Below are 18325 nucleotides of genomic sequence, written 5' to 3' on the forward strand. Positions count from 1 at the left end.
GCAATTTAGGGTTTGGTTTCTTGCCCAAGGACACTTAAGAGAGGAGGTGGGGATTAAACTGCCAACCCTGTGATCAGTGTGATCATCTTCATCATCATGGTCATGGTCATGATGACTATAGTATGCACTACACTGAATTACATATAGCCCATAACAATCGCCCAACCTTAATTATTACCTCATATAGCAACAATTCACTCAGACAAACTGAGACACACAGCCAACTACTTAAAGTAAAAATATTTATTTAGAAATGATTATTCATTTTGAAAATAAGTTTAAGAAATCCAGTGATATATGTAAATAATCAATAATCAGGTTAAAGTGCAAAAATACATTTTTGATATAATGCATCTGTACAAAAATAACATTGGGATGTGATATTGAAAAGGAGGAAAATGTGTTAACATGGCTTTGATCATTCTCAGTTTTTGTACAAAAAATGTTGCATAAGAGTTGTGTCCCTTTTATAAAGTCTTTGGATTATAAGCTTCTGAGCAAAGTATTTGCACTGAGCAGCCACAAGTTTTTTTTTTTTTCGTTTTTTTTTCATTTCACATTCCACACATCCACTGCCAAGTCAGGCTTTGATAACTAAGGCTTATTTCTGCATTATTCCTTTAAGAACTGGCTGGTGAAATATTTTCATCCTTGAGGAGTATTCCCACAGAAGCAGAGCGCTCTGCCTCCAACGGCTGAGATGAAGAAGTCTTTGGTTGTTCTTTGGCTGCTGTTGTCTTTGGTCGTGTTTTTCCAGTGTCCCCGTCCCTTCCCTGCTGGCACAGTGAATCACTTGATCTTGGCTGGCTTTAGTTCCTTGACCTGCATGTGTAATGTTTTGTGGACAGCCAGTGTCCTGGACTGACAGAAGCCCTTCCCACACTCCTGACATTTGAAGGGCTTTTCTTTGGAATGAATGTACCTGCAGGGGGAACACAACGAAGCAACTGGTTAGAATCAGGAACAATCATGTCAGATTTCAGAATATCATCATTAGTACTGAATGGGTCAACATGTGTCAGGTTTCATGACCCTTCCAACAAATTCTGGGGAGGCTCTGTAGAAGCCTTATGGCTGCATGATAAACGTGCAGCAATGGGAGGAAAAAGGAGACTGGAGAGAAATAAAAAATGGAACTTCAGTAACTGGTGAGTTCAGAGTTCAGGCCAAGCTGAACACAAAATCACACAGACACACTCCCATACACACAGATGGTGCATTTATTTCTAGCTAGCCTACAGTTAACATCTGTACACTTGGTACACTGGTTGTTTGAGGCGAATCAACACAGACTATACAAAAGTGTTATCTCAAATCTTAGAAATTTCCAAAACTACTTGAAGGCAGTATAAAAAGTTGCAATACCAGATATTTGGTGATGCTGTGCTAATTACACACTGATGTCAACACCAAGTAAAATAATTACACATTACCAATTACAATTATCAATATAAATGTTGGCATTGTCCATTTCTGCAAACCTTTGACATGTAACATTATTGTAACATTATTATGTAGCAGTAACTTGACGTTTCTCTATTTTTCAACAATGCTGTGGTTAGCAGTCCTACTGGACTGAATCAAAATGGATATTTCGATGGCTCATTTTGGTGCCAGATTGTGCATAGTGAATGTGTGGACAAAAGGGAGTGTGAGAGAGCGATTATCAGTGACCACAGCAGAGTGTATGATGTAAAATTTATCAGTGTACGTTTTAGGCCAGCACCACTGAAAATAAATGACAATTTAGACTATTTATCAGTTAATACAGGCTTCTTTTCCTTAAGACCCAAGCCAAGTTACTGTGTCATGCTACCTGCAAATTAAAGTAAAGGCAGTGAAAGTTGGCTCTAAAGTTAGCAAGCAAAGTTGGCCTCCCACTGGTAACTGACCAGGCTCACTTGGACTGTTAATGTGGACCAGCTATTCTCATTGTAGTGACGATGTGAGGCGCTCACAAACAGATAATAGAGAATTTATTTTGTAGTTGTTTGTACTATAATTGTGATTTAATTTTAATTTTTTGGTGTTAGGTTTTATTTATTGTGTGAATTTGTAAATAGTGTTTTGTATTTATTCATATTCACATACTAAAGTACACTTTAAACTGAGGAGTTATTGTATTGTTTAATTTTAATATCAAATTTGCCTTTGCCATTTAAAAAAGCTGTTCTTTAATGTCACTAATGGTCATTCTGTGCTTTTTTTTGAAGTATTGGTTCAGGCACCATTAAGAAACCAGTACAATTTAAAAGTATTGTTTCTGCACTCGTTTCAGAGATAAAAACAAACTGTGCCCAACCCAAATGTGAAGCCACAAAAACGACTTTGTTATGGCAAGAGAAAGATCATGTTATGGCTAAAAATACTGACTTTGGTGCCACAGTTGTGCCCACAAATGCTGTTGATGTCTCGCTAAAAAAAAACTGGCTTTGTTTTTTTTGTTGGTCTTGAACAATGGTCTGCAGCATGGCAGCCGTGTCATGTAAGTATCAGCTCATATGCATGTAATCAGAGCTACATCACTTTAGAAAGGTTCAGTATATGTATGACATCGATGGTGTCAGGCCGGCACGCTGCCAGTAACGACATAATATAAGGAGCTGGAAATTCCCTATAGAGCATGAGGGAGGGGTGATGGATAGGTCTGACAAACCCCGGGCTTTCACCCAGGAGCCCAGTGTTTCTTTCCCACATGAATGTAAAGCGAAGCCTTGATGAAGTTTTGTAAACTTAACCACATACTTTGGTGGCAGTGTCCTGGAATGCCAACAGCAGATGCAGAAGGATACATAGGGCATATTATGTAGACGTGAAAGGGCACTGAGAAAGCGGCGATGTGTGACGACTTGGGGTGAGAACGTGTAGGCTGTTTATACACCGCACAGTTATTCCAGCAGTAGTAACCAGTTACCACTCTACACATAGAACATCATACTGAGCATTTATTTGGACACAGTCATGTGACCTATTCTTATGGTGACCTTGTTGGTGATTTTATGGAAGAACCCAACAAAGAAACAAACACACTTATTCTTAATTCTGCACCAACCCTGTCACACACTACAAAGGAGTACACTGTCTACCTGTATCACTGGACAGCATTTCTGGATAGTGAAATTCTCTAATGTTGACACATTTTCTGTCTTTTACATTTGGCAAAGTTCAGCAAAATCGTTGTTATGACATGTTTAATTATGGTTGTAATAAACCCTGTGTACCACACACACAGTATAAGACCTTTAAACCTGCTCTGCATAGTGGAATATTCTTTCACCCTGCTCCAAGCTCATTAACCTGCTGCTGCATGTCAGCTTTCTGCTGATACATTGTTGATTGATGACAAGGACGAAGGCTAAATATATTAAGTACGTAATAAATCAAAGTATCTGACAAGCTAAGTATGCTAGTAATCAAATGCATCATGTTGATTTCCATTTACTTTCATGGAATTGTTGTATTCTTTGTACTATTAGCATTTAACAACCAACACTTTTTTCTGCACCTTACAGCATGCCTACACAGGAGGCATTTCAGCAGCATATTTTAGTTACGTTTGACATATCGATCAAGCTGTCTACACAGACTTTCTTGCACTGTACGCGCATGAATGTGAAGCATATTTTTGTTTTCTTATGTTTCATGTGTGTATTGACAGTGATTATGTGTTTGGTTCTGAGCACAGCCAAAATGTGAATGTCCTTCACTCTATACCGTGCCTGAATGCACCCTGTGTAGACAAACTGAGGACTGATGATAAGCTAACGTGCTAACGTGATGCTCACACTGTGTAGACACAGTGTCACATGTTTGAAACGCAGACTGTAAAAACAATGCATGTAGCTATCATGACGTTACCCATTGGTGTTCCTGTTTTGAAGCCTTGAGGTTGGACATCGGCATTTTGTTTTGTTTTTTTGAGCCAGAAGTAACCATATATGGGCATAAAGGAGAAGTGAGGGTGGATCTAACTGAGAGGCTGAGGACACCGTCAGCAAACGCTGCCCGCTCTTAATTTTAAGCCTTAATAAAATGTAAATGGGTGAGTTATATAAAAATTCACCCTGTATGGTTGTCGTAAAGGGAAAAATTAGCTAAAGAAACCAAAATTGTTTTTTTGTACAAGGCTGTAAACATGTTTATTTGAGCCAGTGCTGAGCAGTATAGAGACCAAACACATTAGATTTCTGTTCAACTGTTATACCCTTTTTATACACCAAAAGTGTACCAAAATGTTTGTAAATATGCTGGTTTTTAAACACCAGAACATGTACACAGCTCTGTTGTAGATAAGTATGCCTTTTTATTTTTATTTTTTCACTTGTGTCATGTTCAGTGTCACAAATGCCTCAGTGGACAGGGTTAGTAAACCATATAAAGCAGCATGGAGGCCAGTGAAGGTCTCAGGATGGTTACTACTCTTTTATATGTCTCTTACTTATTCAATCACTCTTTCAAACTCGGTGCAGACTAATTTGGATGGACAGTATTTTGTGGTGTGAAATAAAAAATTTGCTTGGGTTTGGCCCACTTAACATGCTGCTGTGTTGTGCTATGGCCTATTCAAGTGCTGGAATTTGTTACTAATATGACAACGCCTGAACGCAACACAGGCTCCGTTCCATTGAGTGCCGTGCTGCGGGTTCGGGCTGGGCTTGGTTATAACTGTCTCGGACTTGGGTCAGGTTCAGTCAGGAAAATGGGTCCCGTGCCGCGCTGTAGTGTGCTCACCTGTGCCTGTGCGTGTGTGTGTGTGTGAGCATGTGTCTGTGTGTGTGTGTGCGTGCATTCGGGCAGACAGCAAAGGAGAATTATAAAGGCGCGACCACGTAGAGACAGAAATTACATACCATGGTGTAAATACTGTAAGATAAATAACATAAGGCTATTTAGCTTTTAGTTTAATAAAAGGACAAGGTATAGACCTGTTCTGTAGGAAAGGTAACCCTTAAATGACTTATATTGTGATCTGGTGCTATATAGAAAATAAAATAAAATTAAATTAAATTAACTTGACCTTCAAGGGGGGGCAGGGGGTGCCGTTGGGTTGGCGGGGCGGGGCACCCCCCTAATATAATGGTAGGGGAAACACTGGTGATAATGGCCCAGACATATTTGTATGAGAACTGAAAAAAGGAGGTTGAGAGTAAAGTTCAGACCCATCTACTACCACACCTTGCCTGGTTCTCACCTGTGGTCCCGGAGGTGGTCCTGTCTTCTGAAGGCCTTGTGGCAGATATCACAGGTATATGGCCTCTCATCTGTGTGCGTCCTCTCATGGATCAAAAGGTTGTAGGATTTGGTAAAATGACGGCCACAGAACTTGCAGACAAACTCTTTCTTGGTCTTGGAGGGCAGTCGGCCTCGGCTGGACTTGCGCTCCGGTGAGGAGAGTTTGGTCACATCCAGAAGGCATCCCAGGCTGGCTGCAGTTGGATGGTGAGATGAAGCCTGTGCTGCGGCAGCGGCAGCAGCAGCACCCGTCATACTCAGGTCTTCCGCCTTCAGATGATCCTCCTGGGTGGCTGCTGCAGCAAGGTTGGCAAAGTCAAAGCGGGGTTTGTTCTTGGAGCTCTGCAGCAGCCCAGCTGTGTCCTGTTTGGGCTGCAGGAGGTGAGGGAACATGGGGATAGAGGCCATGGAAGAGAACTGGGCCGGCAGTTTGGAGATGGTACAGCGGGGCAGGGCCAAAGGTGGGTAGCCAAGGGTCCACTGGTGGAGGTGGATGGCGTGTAGGGCACTGAAGCTATAGATGCTGTGAAAATGATCTGCTGGCAGCTGGAGGCCTGTGGAGCTTTGGAGGAGGGAGTAGTTAGCCAGCTGGAGGGATGGGTGGAGGGGGACTGGTGCTGGCAGGGTCTTGCTGCCCATGGCTGCAAATCCAACAGGCCGTCTGGGAGAGACAAAAAACATTAGCAGATGAAAATATGCAACTTTCGGCCAATTTGTATTGATTTATTTCTAATACTTTCATAAGTCAAATCATCAAAGACAGCGACTAAGATGCAAGCAGATTTGATCACTGCAAAACACACACATAAACACACACAAACAAATGCTACAAATATATTCATACAAGAAACTAGATTAATATGACAAATAAGACTAGGCCAGAATTCAGTTAACACTTTTATACTGATAACTGTAAAACCCAAGTTTACAAGAAGTTGGTCAGTAATTAATTGACTCCCCTTCTCCCCCCACTGTGTACGCATGCATACATTTCACGAACTGCTGAACTTTAAGCTGTGGGAACCAACTTATAACTTCAACTTTAGGAGACCAGGATCAATACAGGTTTCTTCAGTTTAAAAAGTGGTTGCCAAAACATGTCTATTTGTTTTCCTTCTGAGGGGGAGATAGGAAGATGGTTTAAAGGTTTAGTGTGTAGGATTTAGTGATATCTAGTGGTGAGGTTGCAGATTGCAACCATTTGAAACTATTCCCATGTGTGTAGAAAAAATACTGTGGCCGATTCGAAAACCAAAAACAAGAAGACGTGAATGGCCCCATGTAGAACCAGTGTTTAGTTTGCACATTCTGGGCTACTGTAGAATCAACGTGTCCTCATCCCAACTAGTCCAATATCACCGCTTGGTCAGTAGACTATCACACCTACATATGACGTGCTAGGTATCCTCCTGTGTTGGTTGTTTTTTACACTCGTTGCATGCATTGTGTCTTTTCAAAATACACTTTTGCTTTCACAGGAAATTTACAGTTTCTGCAGTCTTTTTCAAAATAAACGTATAACATCAGTAAAACACCTCGTATTCATGTTTATTTCCTTGTGCAACAAAAGCACGTGGTTAGGTTTAGGAAAAAAAGATATGTAAAGATAAGATAAGTAAATGTTTTAACATTTTCATCTACTAAAACGTGTGACATACATATATGTCAATCCATGTGAAATTTGGCACAGTGGTAGAGGGTCATGGGAGGATGCGAATGAAGCAATATTACATCAATTGGCCAAAGGGGGGCGCTATAGCAACCAATTGAAATTGCAAACTTTGAATGGGCATATCTCATGCCCCGTATGTTGTAGAGACATGAAACCATTTTGAATTTTTTGAAAAACACTTCAAATCGATCTCTTCCTAGGAAGTTTGACCGATCTTCATGAAACTCGGTGAACATAATCTAGGGACCAATATCTAAAGTTCCCTCTTGGCAAAAGTTGGAAAACTTACTAAAACTGAGCTTCTATAAGGCAATGAATATTGCGGAGGGCGTGGCTCATCACATAAAGGTGTATAACATCTCAAGGGTTTCACCCATCACCACGCAACTTTGTAGGCATATGACCACACATAATCTGAGGGGACCCCTCCATTATTGACCCCATCAAACAAAATGGGGGCGCTAGAGAGCTAATTTCTTATCTAGGCCTAACCGCCATATCGATTTTTACTAAACTTGGTAGATATGTAGAACAGGACGCCTCAAGGTGACTGGAGAAATTTAACTCTAATTGGCAACTGGGTGGCGCTATAACAACAGAAAAATGCTTAAAAATGTGACCGATCGCTGTGGCTCCCCCTGTGGCCGAATGTTGTTTGTTTGTCTAATTTTTGGTATGACTAAGTCATGGTATGGTATGCTGTACTCAATGGGTATGGACTAGTAAAGTTAAAGTACCATATAATCATAAGAGCCCACTGCAGAGTCGCCACCTGGTGGTAATACAATTAGACCTATTAATAATGCTGATTGGCTAATTTAGACTTAACAGACTGTGTAATTTTCATATAAAGCTCAAACATGTTTTTCAGCTCCAGACAGATTTTTAAAATTATTTTGGTCAAAAATGGCTCTTCTGATAGTTAAGGTAGCCGATCCCCGGGCTGGTAGAACAACATGGCGGAAAATGTGTAAGGGGACCTACTCCATATGTAGATATAAATGGCTCATTCTAAGGTAACAAAACATAATTAGTTTCAGATGTTTACACACTAAAGAAAACATAGTTGCTAATATGATATACCAGTTCTGCCAGTATATCCCCCTAAATCCTGCAAACTGGACTTTTAAGAATGGAGTTGGAGTCAAGGGGGTGAGCCTAGCTTGGTAGACTAGAGTGTTTTAGTTAAGAAATAGTTCAAAAACATAACTCCCCATAAAACCATGAATGATCATTTTTCCATTTAAGATACAAACTATGAGTCATGGAGCTTCAGAGGTGTTGGCTGAACAGGGCCAAGCAGTTTCCCCCTGCTTTCACTCCTTATGCTAAGCTAAACACATCCAGCCTTTCAGCTCTATACTACTACTATACAGAAATATGAGATTGATTTCCATATTTTCATTTCAAGTGATAGCACTGTACATCTCTTGTACAATACATCATAACTTACTCATTGACAGCATTTATATAATTTGATTCTTAAAAGAATAACCTCCGCCCACCAGAACGTGTGGGGAACAGTAGGAAGGTTGTGGTTGAATAAGGAAACATGATTTTTACCACTGCTGGAAGGTTGAGGTTGCATTTATTAGAGGCTGCTGATTCCTGGTGTATTTGGTTAGAATGCTTACTGTCGTGGTTTGGACTGCAACTTGATTGAATTCATACTGTGGTTAAATGTTTTTCATGGCATGATGAAATTTACAGACACATGTGAAATGTATATTACTGGTGTACCCACCCCCACTGCCTGAGAACCCTAGTGCTTCCCCACACCCCATGCAAAAACACACTATCAGGAGCCAATAAACATCCAGTCCAGCTTGCAGATAAGGCTGTTGAAGGGGACCTCATTATCAGCTTATTAAGGCTGTGCATGTGAAAGGGCCTGGCTGTTGGATCCACACTCAACCACACTCTAAAAGCTTAACCCATCTCCAAGCACACCTCAGCGTCACAGGAATTCCATGGTCCTGTTTACACCTGATATTAACATGCGTCCTGGGTGATCAGATCACAGGTGGACAGCTCTTAGTACAGGTGTGAATGCACCCAATGTGTCCTCAATGTGTCTTGAGGTTAGACAGCTCAGGCCACTTTCAGAGGTGGTCTGGGCTGCATATGGCCATGTTCATTCAGCAGTGTGTATGCTAATGTGTCTTGAGTAACACTGAAGGATCGCCTACTAAGCTGATGTCCTTGCTTATCTGACTCAAACTGTCACAGGTAAGACACAGTGCTGGAGGACTGTCTCTCCAGCGAACAGTCAGTTCAACATCTGCCCAAGCACAAACTGACACAGCAGCAGCTGTTAAAAGTTCCAAACAAACTCACGTTGACACTGACATGGCTCAACTTTTTAACAACCATTAGGTAATATTAGCTACATGGTGCTAACAGTTAGCTCTGTCACAATAAGCCATTTTACACAGAAATTGCCCTACGAAGTTCCTTCTTTATTCCGCCATAGCTTTTTTACACATGGTGGCGTCATGCTGCTTCAGTATGTGACTTTAGATAGCACGCTGGCATCCCAGAAGCAAAAGAGCTGCGATGTTTAACAACAGCGTCTGCCTCGAGTGTGACATATAACATGTACGTCAGCAGCACTTTCTAGGCAGTAACAAAGGCATTACCATGGCAATAACAACCATTTACCGTCCCTGTTGTATGGCAGCTGATCTTGTCCTCTGGTCCTCACTTAACTGTTTTCCCAATTTGGCAGGGCTGAGTGAGTCAGTGCACTGTGTGCAGCTGAACAATGAAATAACATTTGACCCTGAATGAAAATGATGTACATGTTTACTTGTATATAGTGCAGGGAAGTGAGATCCAATCATCCCAAGTGGTCAGATGCACATGGAGATGCATTCTAATACACACATAGAGCTGTCACCCAAGATGCATGTTAATACCAGATGTGAACAGGCTCCTTGTCCAAGTCCAGTGCCAAAGTTTTGAAAATTCTCACTTTCTTCAATATTAGCACATGGCAACTGTAGCAGTTATTGTAGAAAGATCATAAATCATGATTAAGGTTAGAGAGTTGATCATTAGTTGCAGGGCTGTAATGGGTTGTCAACTCGTTCCAGCATGAAAATCAGAGGCGTTACACGCCCATCCACCAACCCAACCGCCTCCAATATTTACTCAGCATTATAATAACAGGTGAAAGCCAATTATTAAAATAATGATAGTTTATAATAATGTCTCTCTGACCTACAAAGTGTATTCTTATGTTTTTTTTAATATTTTATTTGAACCAAACATTGCAGTTTTGTTACCTCTGCTATGGAGATTATATTTTCGGTTTGTTTATTTTTTTTGTCTGTTTGGCAGCAGGATTACGGAAAAACTACTGGCCCAATTTTTATAAAACTTGGTGGAAGGGTGAAGCATGAACCAATGAAGAACCCATTCAATTTTGGAGTGGATCTGAATACATTAATTATTTCACACCTTTGTTAACATTGTGAGATAGTACGTTTGGCCTTAGCGGAGATCTGCGCTTTCCAAGTGCCCTTTTAGTTCAGTTTTTAATTGGTATGAGAAGAGTGTAGGCTTCTTGAAAAATACCACCACAGTACTACTGAAAAACTGTCCAGTCTTTGAATGATGGTTTTAATAGCAATAGTCAATTAGGTGTCAAACCATCACTGCGTGTTTGTGTGGTAAATGTGTCAGCGAAAGTGAACACAAAACAATTGGCAGCATTAACACACACAGAGAAACGCGTCAGACAGAGAAAGAGCAGTCTGTGTGTGTGTGTGTGTGGGTGCGGTTTGTTTCCTGTACCCAGAAACATGCCTGGGGCTGTTCACTGCAGAATGACAGCATTCAGCCGGAGAAATACCTGTGAGCTGTTAAATCAGGTTTGATAAGAAGGAATAACAATAGACAATAATGTATCTTTGTCTGAGGCAGGCGCTGATGGACAGGAGCCACAGCAGGCCACTCCCCCTCACCTCATCATCTCATACAGCAGACCTGTTCACTCATCTGTACGAGCTGCTCTTACTCAGGTGCTGTGTTTCAGTGCTGTTCTCAGGTCTGACCTGATACTTTTTACTTCACTGCGTCATTTATCTGATGGCTGTAGTTAATACCACATGTGGCATGAGATCATTTGCTCAAGTACTCTGCTTAAGTACAGTTTTGGATTACTTGTTCTATACTCAAATATTTCCATTTTAGACTACTGTATACTTTTACTCCACTACATTTTAGAGGGTACTTTTTACTCCTGTGATTGTGACAGCTACTTTTCATACAAAAAACTGCTTCTCTGTATGAGATAATATATATTAATCTACCCAACAGTGTATTAACTTGTTAAAATTGTCATCACCTTCACCAACAACATCAAAATGCTGCTTGCTTACTAAGGCATCAGTAATACTAATCCAATAAAATCATATTTATAAACGTAACAATGCTGCACAATGGATATTTTAACTTTAAGTATACATTTACTGTGGTAAAGTTTGAAATAGTTTCACATGTAATGGAATATTTTACATTGTGGTATTATTGTAGTGTGTTTGCCTCTTCCACCTCTGCCAGGGTGGAAACACCAGAGGCCCCACAATACGATATCATCACGAAACATAAATCATGATACGATATTATTGCGATACACTACAATATATTTTGATTTATTTATTATATAATAAATAAATATATATCGACTGCATTACATCCCCAAAGGAAAACGTTGTCATCATCTGTATTATCTAATAAGATTACGTTTTCAGTCATCTCACTTCAGTCATTTTTATTGTAGCAAAATGTAGCTTGTGGACTAAAACAGCAATCGCTTATATTATTCTCGTATGCTACCAATAGTTTAATTTGTAATTGTAATATTAATAAACTATACAACACAAACAATGGATACTTGGCATCCATGTAATGACACTATACTGCCATACAAAAATAACATGCTGTATCCATTTCCCCACCCGTAGTTACTACTACATATTATTATTTTTCAGATAAAGAGTAAACAGTTCTTAATAGATATAAAAATTATTAGTCCATGTTAAATGTATGATGAAGTCAAAAAAGATGAAATACCGTAGATGTAAAACCACTGGTAAATGTGACTCAACAATACTGCTAATTCGTTTATCAATGACATAATACCACTATGACAAGGCCCATTTCTCAAAATGAGTACTTTGACTTTTGATACTGATTTATGTTTTCCAGTGTAACTGTATATACTTTTACTTCAAATCTTTTCCCTTTTAAATGAGTCATTTTTCCATGTGGACATATTTACTTTTCCACCACTGTTTACTTATGACTACACATCTGTAATCATAACTTGAAAATTAAATGAACCCAGACTATTTTTCAGTTTTTCCCACTGACTTGTTACCAGATTCATAATCTTTTTTTTTTTTTTTTTTTTCCTGCCTCTGAGAAATTAAAAATGACGCTCTTGGACCCCGGTGGATACAACAGGGAACCCACATGATTTTAGATCCCAGAGTTTCCAAAGATGCTAAATAGAATTGAACTTGGGGAACGTGTACAAAGTAATATCATGTAATGGTGCAAGCACTGGAAACAGTGATTTGGGGCGATTCAGGGAGAACTTAATGGAATATTTTTTTTTTTCTAGAGAAACAATAATTAATATAAGATTGATATCAATGATGAGATTAATAGTTATGATGAAGGACCCCCCCCCCCCCCCCCCCCACCACAACACATTTGCCACTTTAATTACCACTGGTTCTAGTGTTACGGTGGACACTAGTTCCGCTTGTGGTTTGTCCAAGTGGTGTTGTCGTTTAGGAACGTAGGTGCAATAAATGTCAAACTCTGTTCTATGTCTGTATTTAATTACTTTATTCAAAAGTGGAAAACTAGAAAGTAATATGAGTCATTTATGTTGTGCTGCATGTGTCATTTATGTTGACAGTAGTAGCTTTCTTTTATGGCATACTCATATAGAATACTGCTGTACGTAGTTATGACAAATAAGGAAACAAGTTTTCAACTTCTTATTTTTTTTTTCAGGGGGGGAGGGGACCTACTTGCACCCCCGCACCCCACAGTGCTGACTCCATGGCTACGGCCTTGATTTGAGCTGTCTCTGTTGCTGCAGAAGTTGGTATCTCCCAAGCTTATCAGGATCTAAGAAAAACTGTTGTTTTAAGTGTAAGAAGAATGCTTGGAATTGAAAATTCATTAACGACAGCCAGGCACTAAATACTAAATCATTTCATCACCACCTGTGCTGTAGGGGACAGTGCTGCTTGAACAAACATTTATATAAACATAATGAACTGTATTCAAGTCAGACAGCTGAGTTTCTTTTATTGCTTTGAGATGATTCATTCTTTGTAATAAGTTATTATGTTGTCCTACAGTGTCGGTGAAAGGATCCCAGCATTACCCTACGGGCAGATTTTGCAGCTTCATAAGGATTCTAATAAATAATACTATCAGAAAAGCCTTAACCTGAAGCCAGAGGCTTGGCCGCTCATCCACTAAACTCCAGTGAAGTGGTTGTAATGAGGAGCAGTGGAGCTCAAACAGCCCCCTGTGGTCTGTTCCTTTCTGATCATGACGCAGAAGTAATTGACTTATACTTAGGAGGTCATTAGAGGAGATAAGTGCTGTGCTGCTGAGCGTCTCCTCACCTTTAACCCTTTGATGTCTGCATACCAGGGGCCTCCAGATCCAAACAGCCATGTGGCCCTCTGCTTTGGTTGAGGCTGTGAGATTCAGCGCCTCAGAGGGCCGTGTTGTGAAGGCTGAGACGCTGCTTCTCACCTCTGTGTAAACGCGATCAGGCTGGGTGCAGTACACACATCTGGATCCAGAAATTATCGGGGGATGTGAACTCTTAATCCGTGCCTCAGATTTCTTTTTTTTTTTTTATTTGTGAATTTGGGGGGTTGAAGTGATCTGGTTAAGCTTATGTGATGATTGAAAAAGGTACACGGGGGGATTTTGTGGGCTGATCCCAGACATTTTTGACTCAAAATACTGTTGTTGTTTTTTTTTACCACTTTTATGCCAACAACATAAAAAAAACCCTTAAATTAAATAAAATTCCACCACTCCAAAATTTAACTTGGTAAACGTTAAAAACACAAAACAAAAAAATAGTAAAATCATGTAGCAAAACTCAAAACAAACAGTCTTATTTGTACTGGCTATAACTGTAATTCATGTACTGTTTCACAATTTAAACCAGCAGTTCATTAAAATCATGTTATGACCTTGTGGATTTGAGTTTGAGCAGTTCACTGAAATTCAAGAAGAAAAAGAATTAGCCGCAGTGTTTTGTGTGTGACTTTTTTCTTCCTTTAAACATCCCAGTGCCCCTCAGATTTATCTCAGGACTCCCAGGGGGTCTTTAACACAAATTTGGAACCACTGGTCGAAACTCTAACCATGGATTTATAAGCATATGTTGTAGAGAAAATCCTAAAAAGTGCCAGTAGCTTATGCAGTCGTTGTGATAACTTTTGGTATTCTAAATAAGTCAACACAGTTAAGTTTTGCGGCAACGTTAGTATGTTACCATACATTTCTGCTCTCAGTCTTTATTAAATACAAAACAAAAAAAACTATATGTCAACCAAGTTATGAGTCCCTCAAGCTGAGACACAGAAAGAGAGACACACCTTAAGACTGTTTCTCCGTTCGGCTTTAGGTTAACGAAATGATCCTTATTTGTACCTTGGCATCGACGAGAGCGGAGGGTTGCAGGGGTGTGGTTAGCAATTCTAGGCTCTCATGAAATATGAAATAATCCAGGGCCAGGGACTGTAGATGTAAACTGCCAGGGAGTTGTGGGCTGTCATCCACAATAAAAATCAACTTTTTTTTTTTTTTGCTCTAAAATTAAGCTGGTTATTTTTTTTATGCAGCTTGTGTTGTCGTTTTGTGTTTCCAGAAACAGATGCTCATCCCTGGAAAAGTTTTGAAGACATTTTGAGTGGAAACAGGTTGAAATGTTCTCATTGCATTTACAGATGTTTGCTTTTTTTGTTGTTTTTAATAAATTGAGTTATAAGAACAGAAATGACTTGATAAGCTGTAAATCACGTTCATCAGGCATTTGTGTTCTGAATCTAAAACAAATGCATATAAGCTGTGTAGCAGTCAGGATTCCCATTAAATCATTTGTAGGTCATTTGCAGTGGTGAAATACTTTACTGCATTTACTAAAGGAACAAACTAAACTACACTTTCAAGGATCTTGTACTTTTCTTCAATATTTTCATTTTATGTTGGTTTATAGCCGACTTATACTTTTACCTTACTTCTACATTTCAGAGGGAACTATTGCATTTTGTATTATAATATTGAATTGTATATAGTCTCTTTTTATGGCATTTTATTTATCTCAATCTCTATAACTTAATATGATACATTTGTATTTATTAAGGCACGATTTAACTTAAAATTAGTTCCATTTGAATTAAGTGCGTCACGTTTTACACAATAAAGTTAACATTCTGCAAGGGGCGTGTTGCATAAGGAGAACTTTACCTAACAGGCCTACTTCTTAAAATGAATGTGGCGTAGTGTGATTTATTTGACTTCAGGGAAAGATCCGGATACTTCTTCCACATTGGTCTTGAACACCATTAAAAATTGCACGAGATGGACAATTCAACCTTTGCCTGGTGCATCCATTGCGCTCAGACTCCAGGTGGACACATCCATTAGACGTGAGCTCCACAGAGAAGGCCCGTGAGTCCGAGCCGTCACACCTGCTGCCTCACAGACCTCTCATCTGATGCATATGCACTTTATGTGATCCACTGAGCGGAGCAGCAGCAGCGTTTGTTAGTGAAACAAACCGAGCAGAGAATAAAGTGTCAGAGCTTGTAGAGCGGTTACATCTGATGATGATGTTTATTCAGACTGCTCTAATGTGTGCAGCCGTTATCTGAATGTACATAACTGAAGTGAGACTCATTGAAGCGGGATGACGAGCGAACAGACCGGGCTAAACGGAATAAAAAGTTTTGCGAGTCTGCCTTCTGCAGAGATGTTAGAAATATGTAACTAATAACCACGTGCTTGTGATTATTTGGAGCCTTGTTTGTGCGTAAAGGAAAGGAATAAACGTTTTAAAGTACGTGAACATCTCAAGTCTTACATTCAAAAATGAATTTTAACACTTAAGCACGTGCTGAAAAGCTACTCTGCTCTTATAAGTCAGTCGATTTAAATTCAGCCGATGTGACGTCACCATATTTTAAGGGAAAAGTTATTATTTTCGTGCGCAAATATCACTATTGTCCCTTTACGCATGCAGCATGTATTAAAAAATAAGTTTTGTTGTCACCAAATAACATTTAACATATGATGAAAGTCAGTGTCTTTATTGACAATAATGTCAATGCGATGTAATTTAACGAATTATGGCACACACCTGTTACACAATCCTCCCGCAAATCTAAAAACTCCTGCCATGTTTCATAGGTAGAAATGATCTAAATATGAGTGCACAGTTTTAAAATTCATCAAACCCAAACACTTTGATGTGCGATGTATTTCCTTTCATTTTCATTTTGAATATAAAAACAACGTGAAGACTTACCGATACAAGATATATATTTTTAAATTCTCCCTCTGCAGCTCGGGGGTCCTGCCGGTGATTCAGGGTGTTGAAGCCCGCTGAGCAGCCTTGTTTATCGGGGCGGATGAGTTAATGAGACGGCCGGAGAGACAGCATGTTCCTCCGCTGATGCGGCTTTCCTCCGGTGTGATCTGAGAGAAGGCACGGCGGTGTGGTGGTGTGGTTGTGGTGTCGGGACGCCTCTCCGCTCCACTGTTGTGCGCTCTCAGCTGCCGCTGCCTCTTATTGCAGCGCAGAGTCCGACTCCTACTGGCGCGTCACTCCGCCAGCCCACAGAACATACAACACACAGCAGGGCACCGAACATCACCGCTGCTATATGATCGTGTGCTGTCAGGAAGGAAAAAGTCTAAAGTGATAGTGCGCCATGTCGGGCCCTGGAGTGAGCAGATGAAGCGGTGCGCACACGCTCCTGGAAGTGAAAGTTTGATGCATTTTTAAAACAATGGAACAATTAGTCATTAGGCAGTTTTCTGAGCTTTTCTCAACTGTAGAGAAAAACATCCCACCTAAAGGCACATGGATGTCCACACTGACTGCGTCTGTGTGCGTCTGTGCAACAGAGCTACTTTACTGCAGGTTTGATATTCAATAATCCACGAAGAGACAATATCTTGTCGGCCATTGGTCAGCGCTCCCTGTGCACGCGACTTTTCTAGAACGTTTTCCTGTCAGTTAAAAAACCTTTCTGTTTGTCATGCATGTTGTCTTCATGCTGAACTCTCTCCTGCTGTGGGTGAAATGTACAGACTGCTGATATTAATGTTGGAAGATCAGATAAATTTGTTTATGATGTCCATGCAGAATTATACTTTGGAACAACCAACCCTGTCTGCCCAGCCACTGCCTGCATTCACAATACTAAGAGGAAGACTTACTGATCCCCAAGGTGACAGTGTAGCAAACTGTCATTGGCTTAGATCTGTTTCAATAAAAACATTAAAGTAGCAGAGGACTTTTATTCTGATGAAATGAAATACATTGCCAAATCCATCAGAATGCAGGAAATTAAGTGCTTGATAATTATAATTCCCCAACCCAAGAGCTGTTTTCATTTTAAGATACAGATAAGGTGTGGATTTTAAAATCTTGAGCTGTGAAACAATCAAATGTAATCTTAGTAGAACTAAACTTATTTTAACTTTTGAGCTCCTTCAGAGGCCTCCATTTGAAGACATAGCCTAGTGGTACAAATAACATGTAAATCTATAAGGTATTTAACACATTTTGCATGTGATGAAATATATATCACATGACAACAATGAATTGTGGTGATGATGACAATAATAATACTGATTATTATGATTTGCTGTTTTGATGCACAACACTGAACTTGAATTGCTTCACTCATAATCTCTAGTGTCAGAATTGATTTGACCTTTGTAAGAAAATGAAACAATGAAAAAATGCCTGCTTGTTTGTGGATGTAAATTATGAGCAGCTCATCATTAAAAGATCTGAGAACAGTCAGAAGAATGAATCAAAATGTGCATAATGTAAATGTATAGAATCTTCTCCTTTTAATGATCTGGGGACCCTTTGGGGGATCTTGACCCCAAGTTAGGAACCACTGCATTAAAATATAATGGACAGCGTGTAGTATCAGCTGTGTGTAAAGGCTCATTTTGAAACTGTTCTGAACAGCAGAATTCATGTTTCAGTGAACAAAATCTGCCATCTGCTGGAGAACTTTTTTTTTTGTACAAATCACCTCCATCCTTCCTGATTTGTGATTCATCTGCTGAGATGTAAGCATTATCTCCAGCTCCCTGTAATCCAATGCAGAAATATGAGCATGA

At 39.8% G+C, this 18325-nt stretch overlaps 2 protein-coding genes across 2 annotated transcripts in view; one reads left to right on the forward strand and one right to left on the reverse strand.

The window, feature by feature from the left end:
- The window catches only part of dapp1 (dual adaptor of phosphotyrosine and 3-phosphoinositides), a 579028-nt gene that overhangs the window by 366814 nt on the left and 193889 nt on the right, over positions 1 to 18325 (forward strand). The gene's annotated exons all lie outside the window — the stretch shown is intronic.
- osr1 (odd-skipped related transcription factor 1) lies at positions 229 to 16864 on the reverse strand. Its single transcript, XM_033642152.2, has 3 exons — positions 16488 to 16864; positions 5192 to 5893; positions 229 to 922 (listed from the first exon to the last, which is right to left on the reverse strand). The coding sequence occupies exons 2-3, from the start codon at positions 5869 to 5871 to the stop codon at positions 790 to 792; spliced, it is 813 nt and encodes a 270-aa protein (XP_033498043.1). The 5' UTR covers positions 5872 to 5893; positions 16488 to 16864; the 3' UTR covers positions 229 to 789.

Source organism: Epinephelus lanceolatus, chromosome 15 (genome assembly GCF_041903045.1).
Source record: "Epinephelus lanceolatus isolate andai-2023 chromosome 15, ASM4190304v1, whole genome shotgun sequence".
Classification (NCBI taxonomy): Eukaryota; Metazoa; Chordata; class Actinopteri; order Perciformes; family Serranidae; genus Epinephelus; species Epinephelus lanceolatus.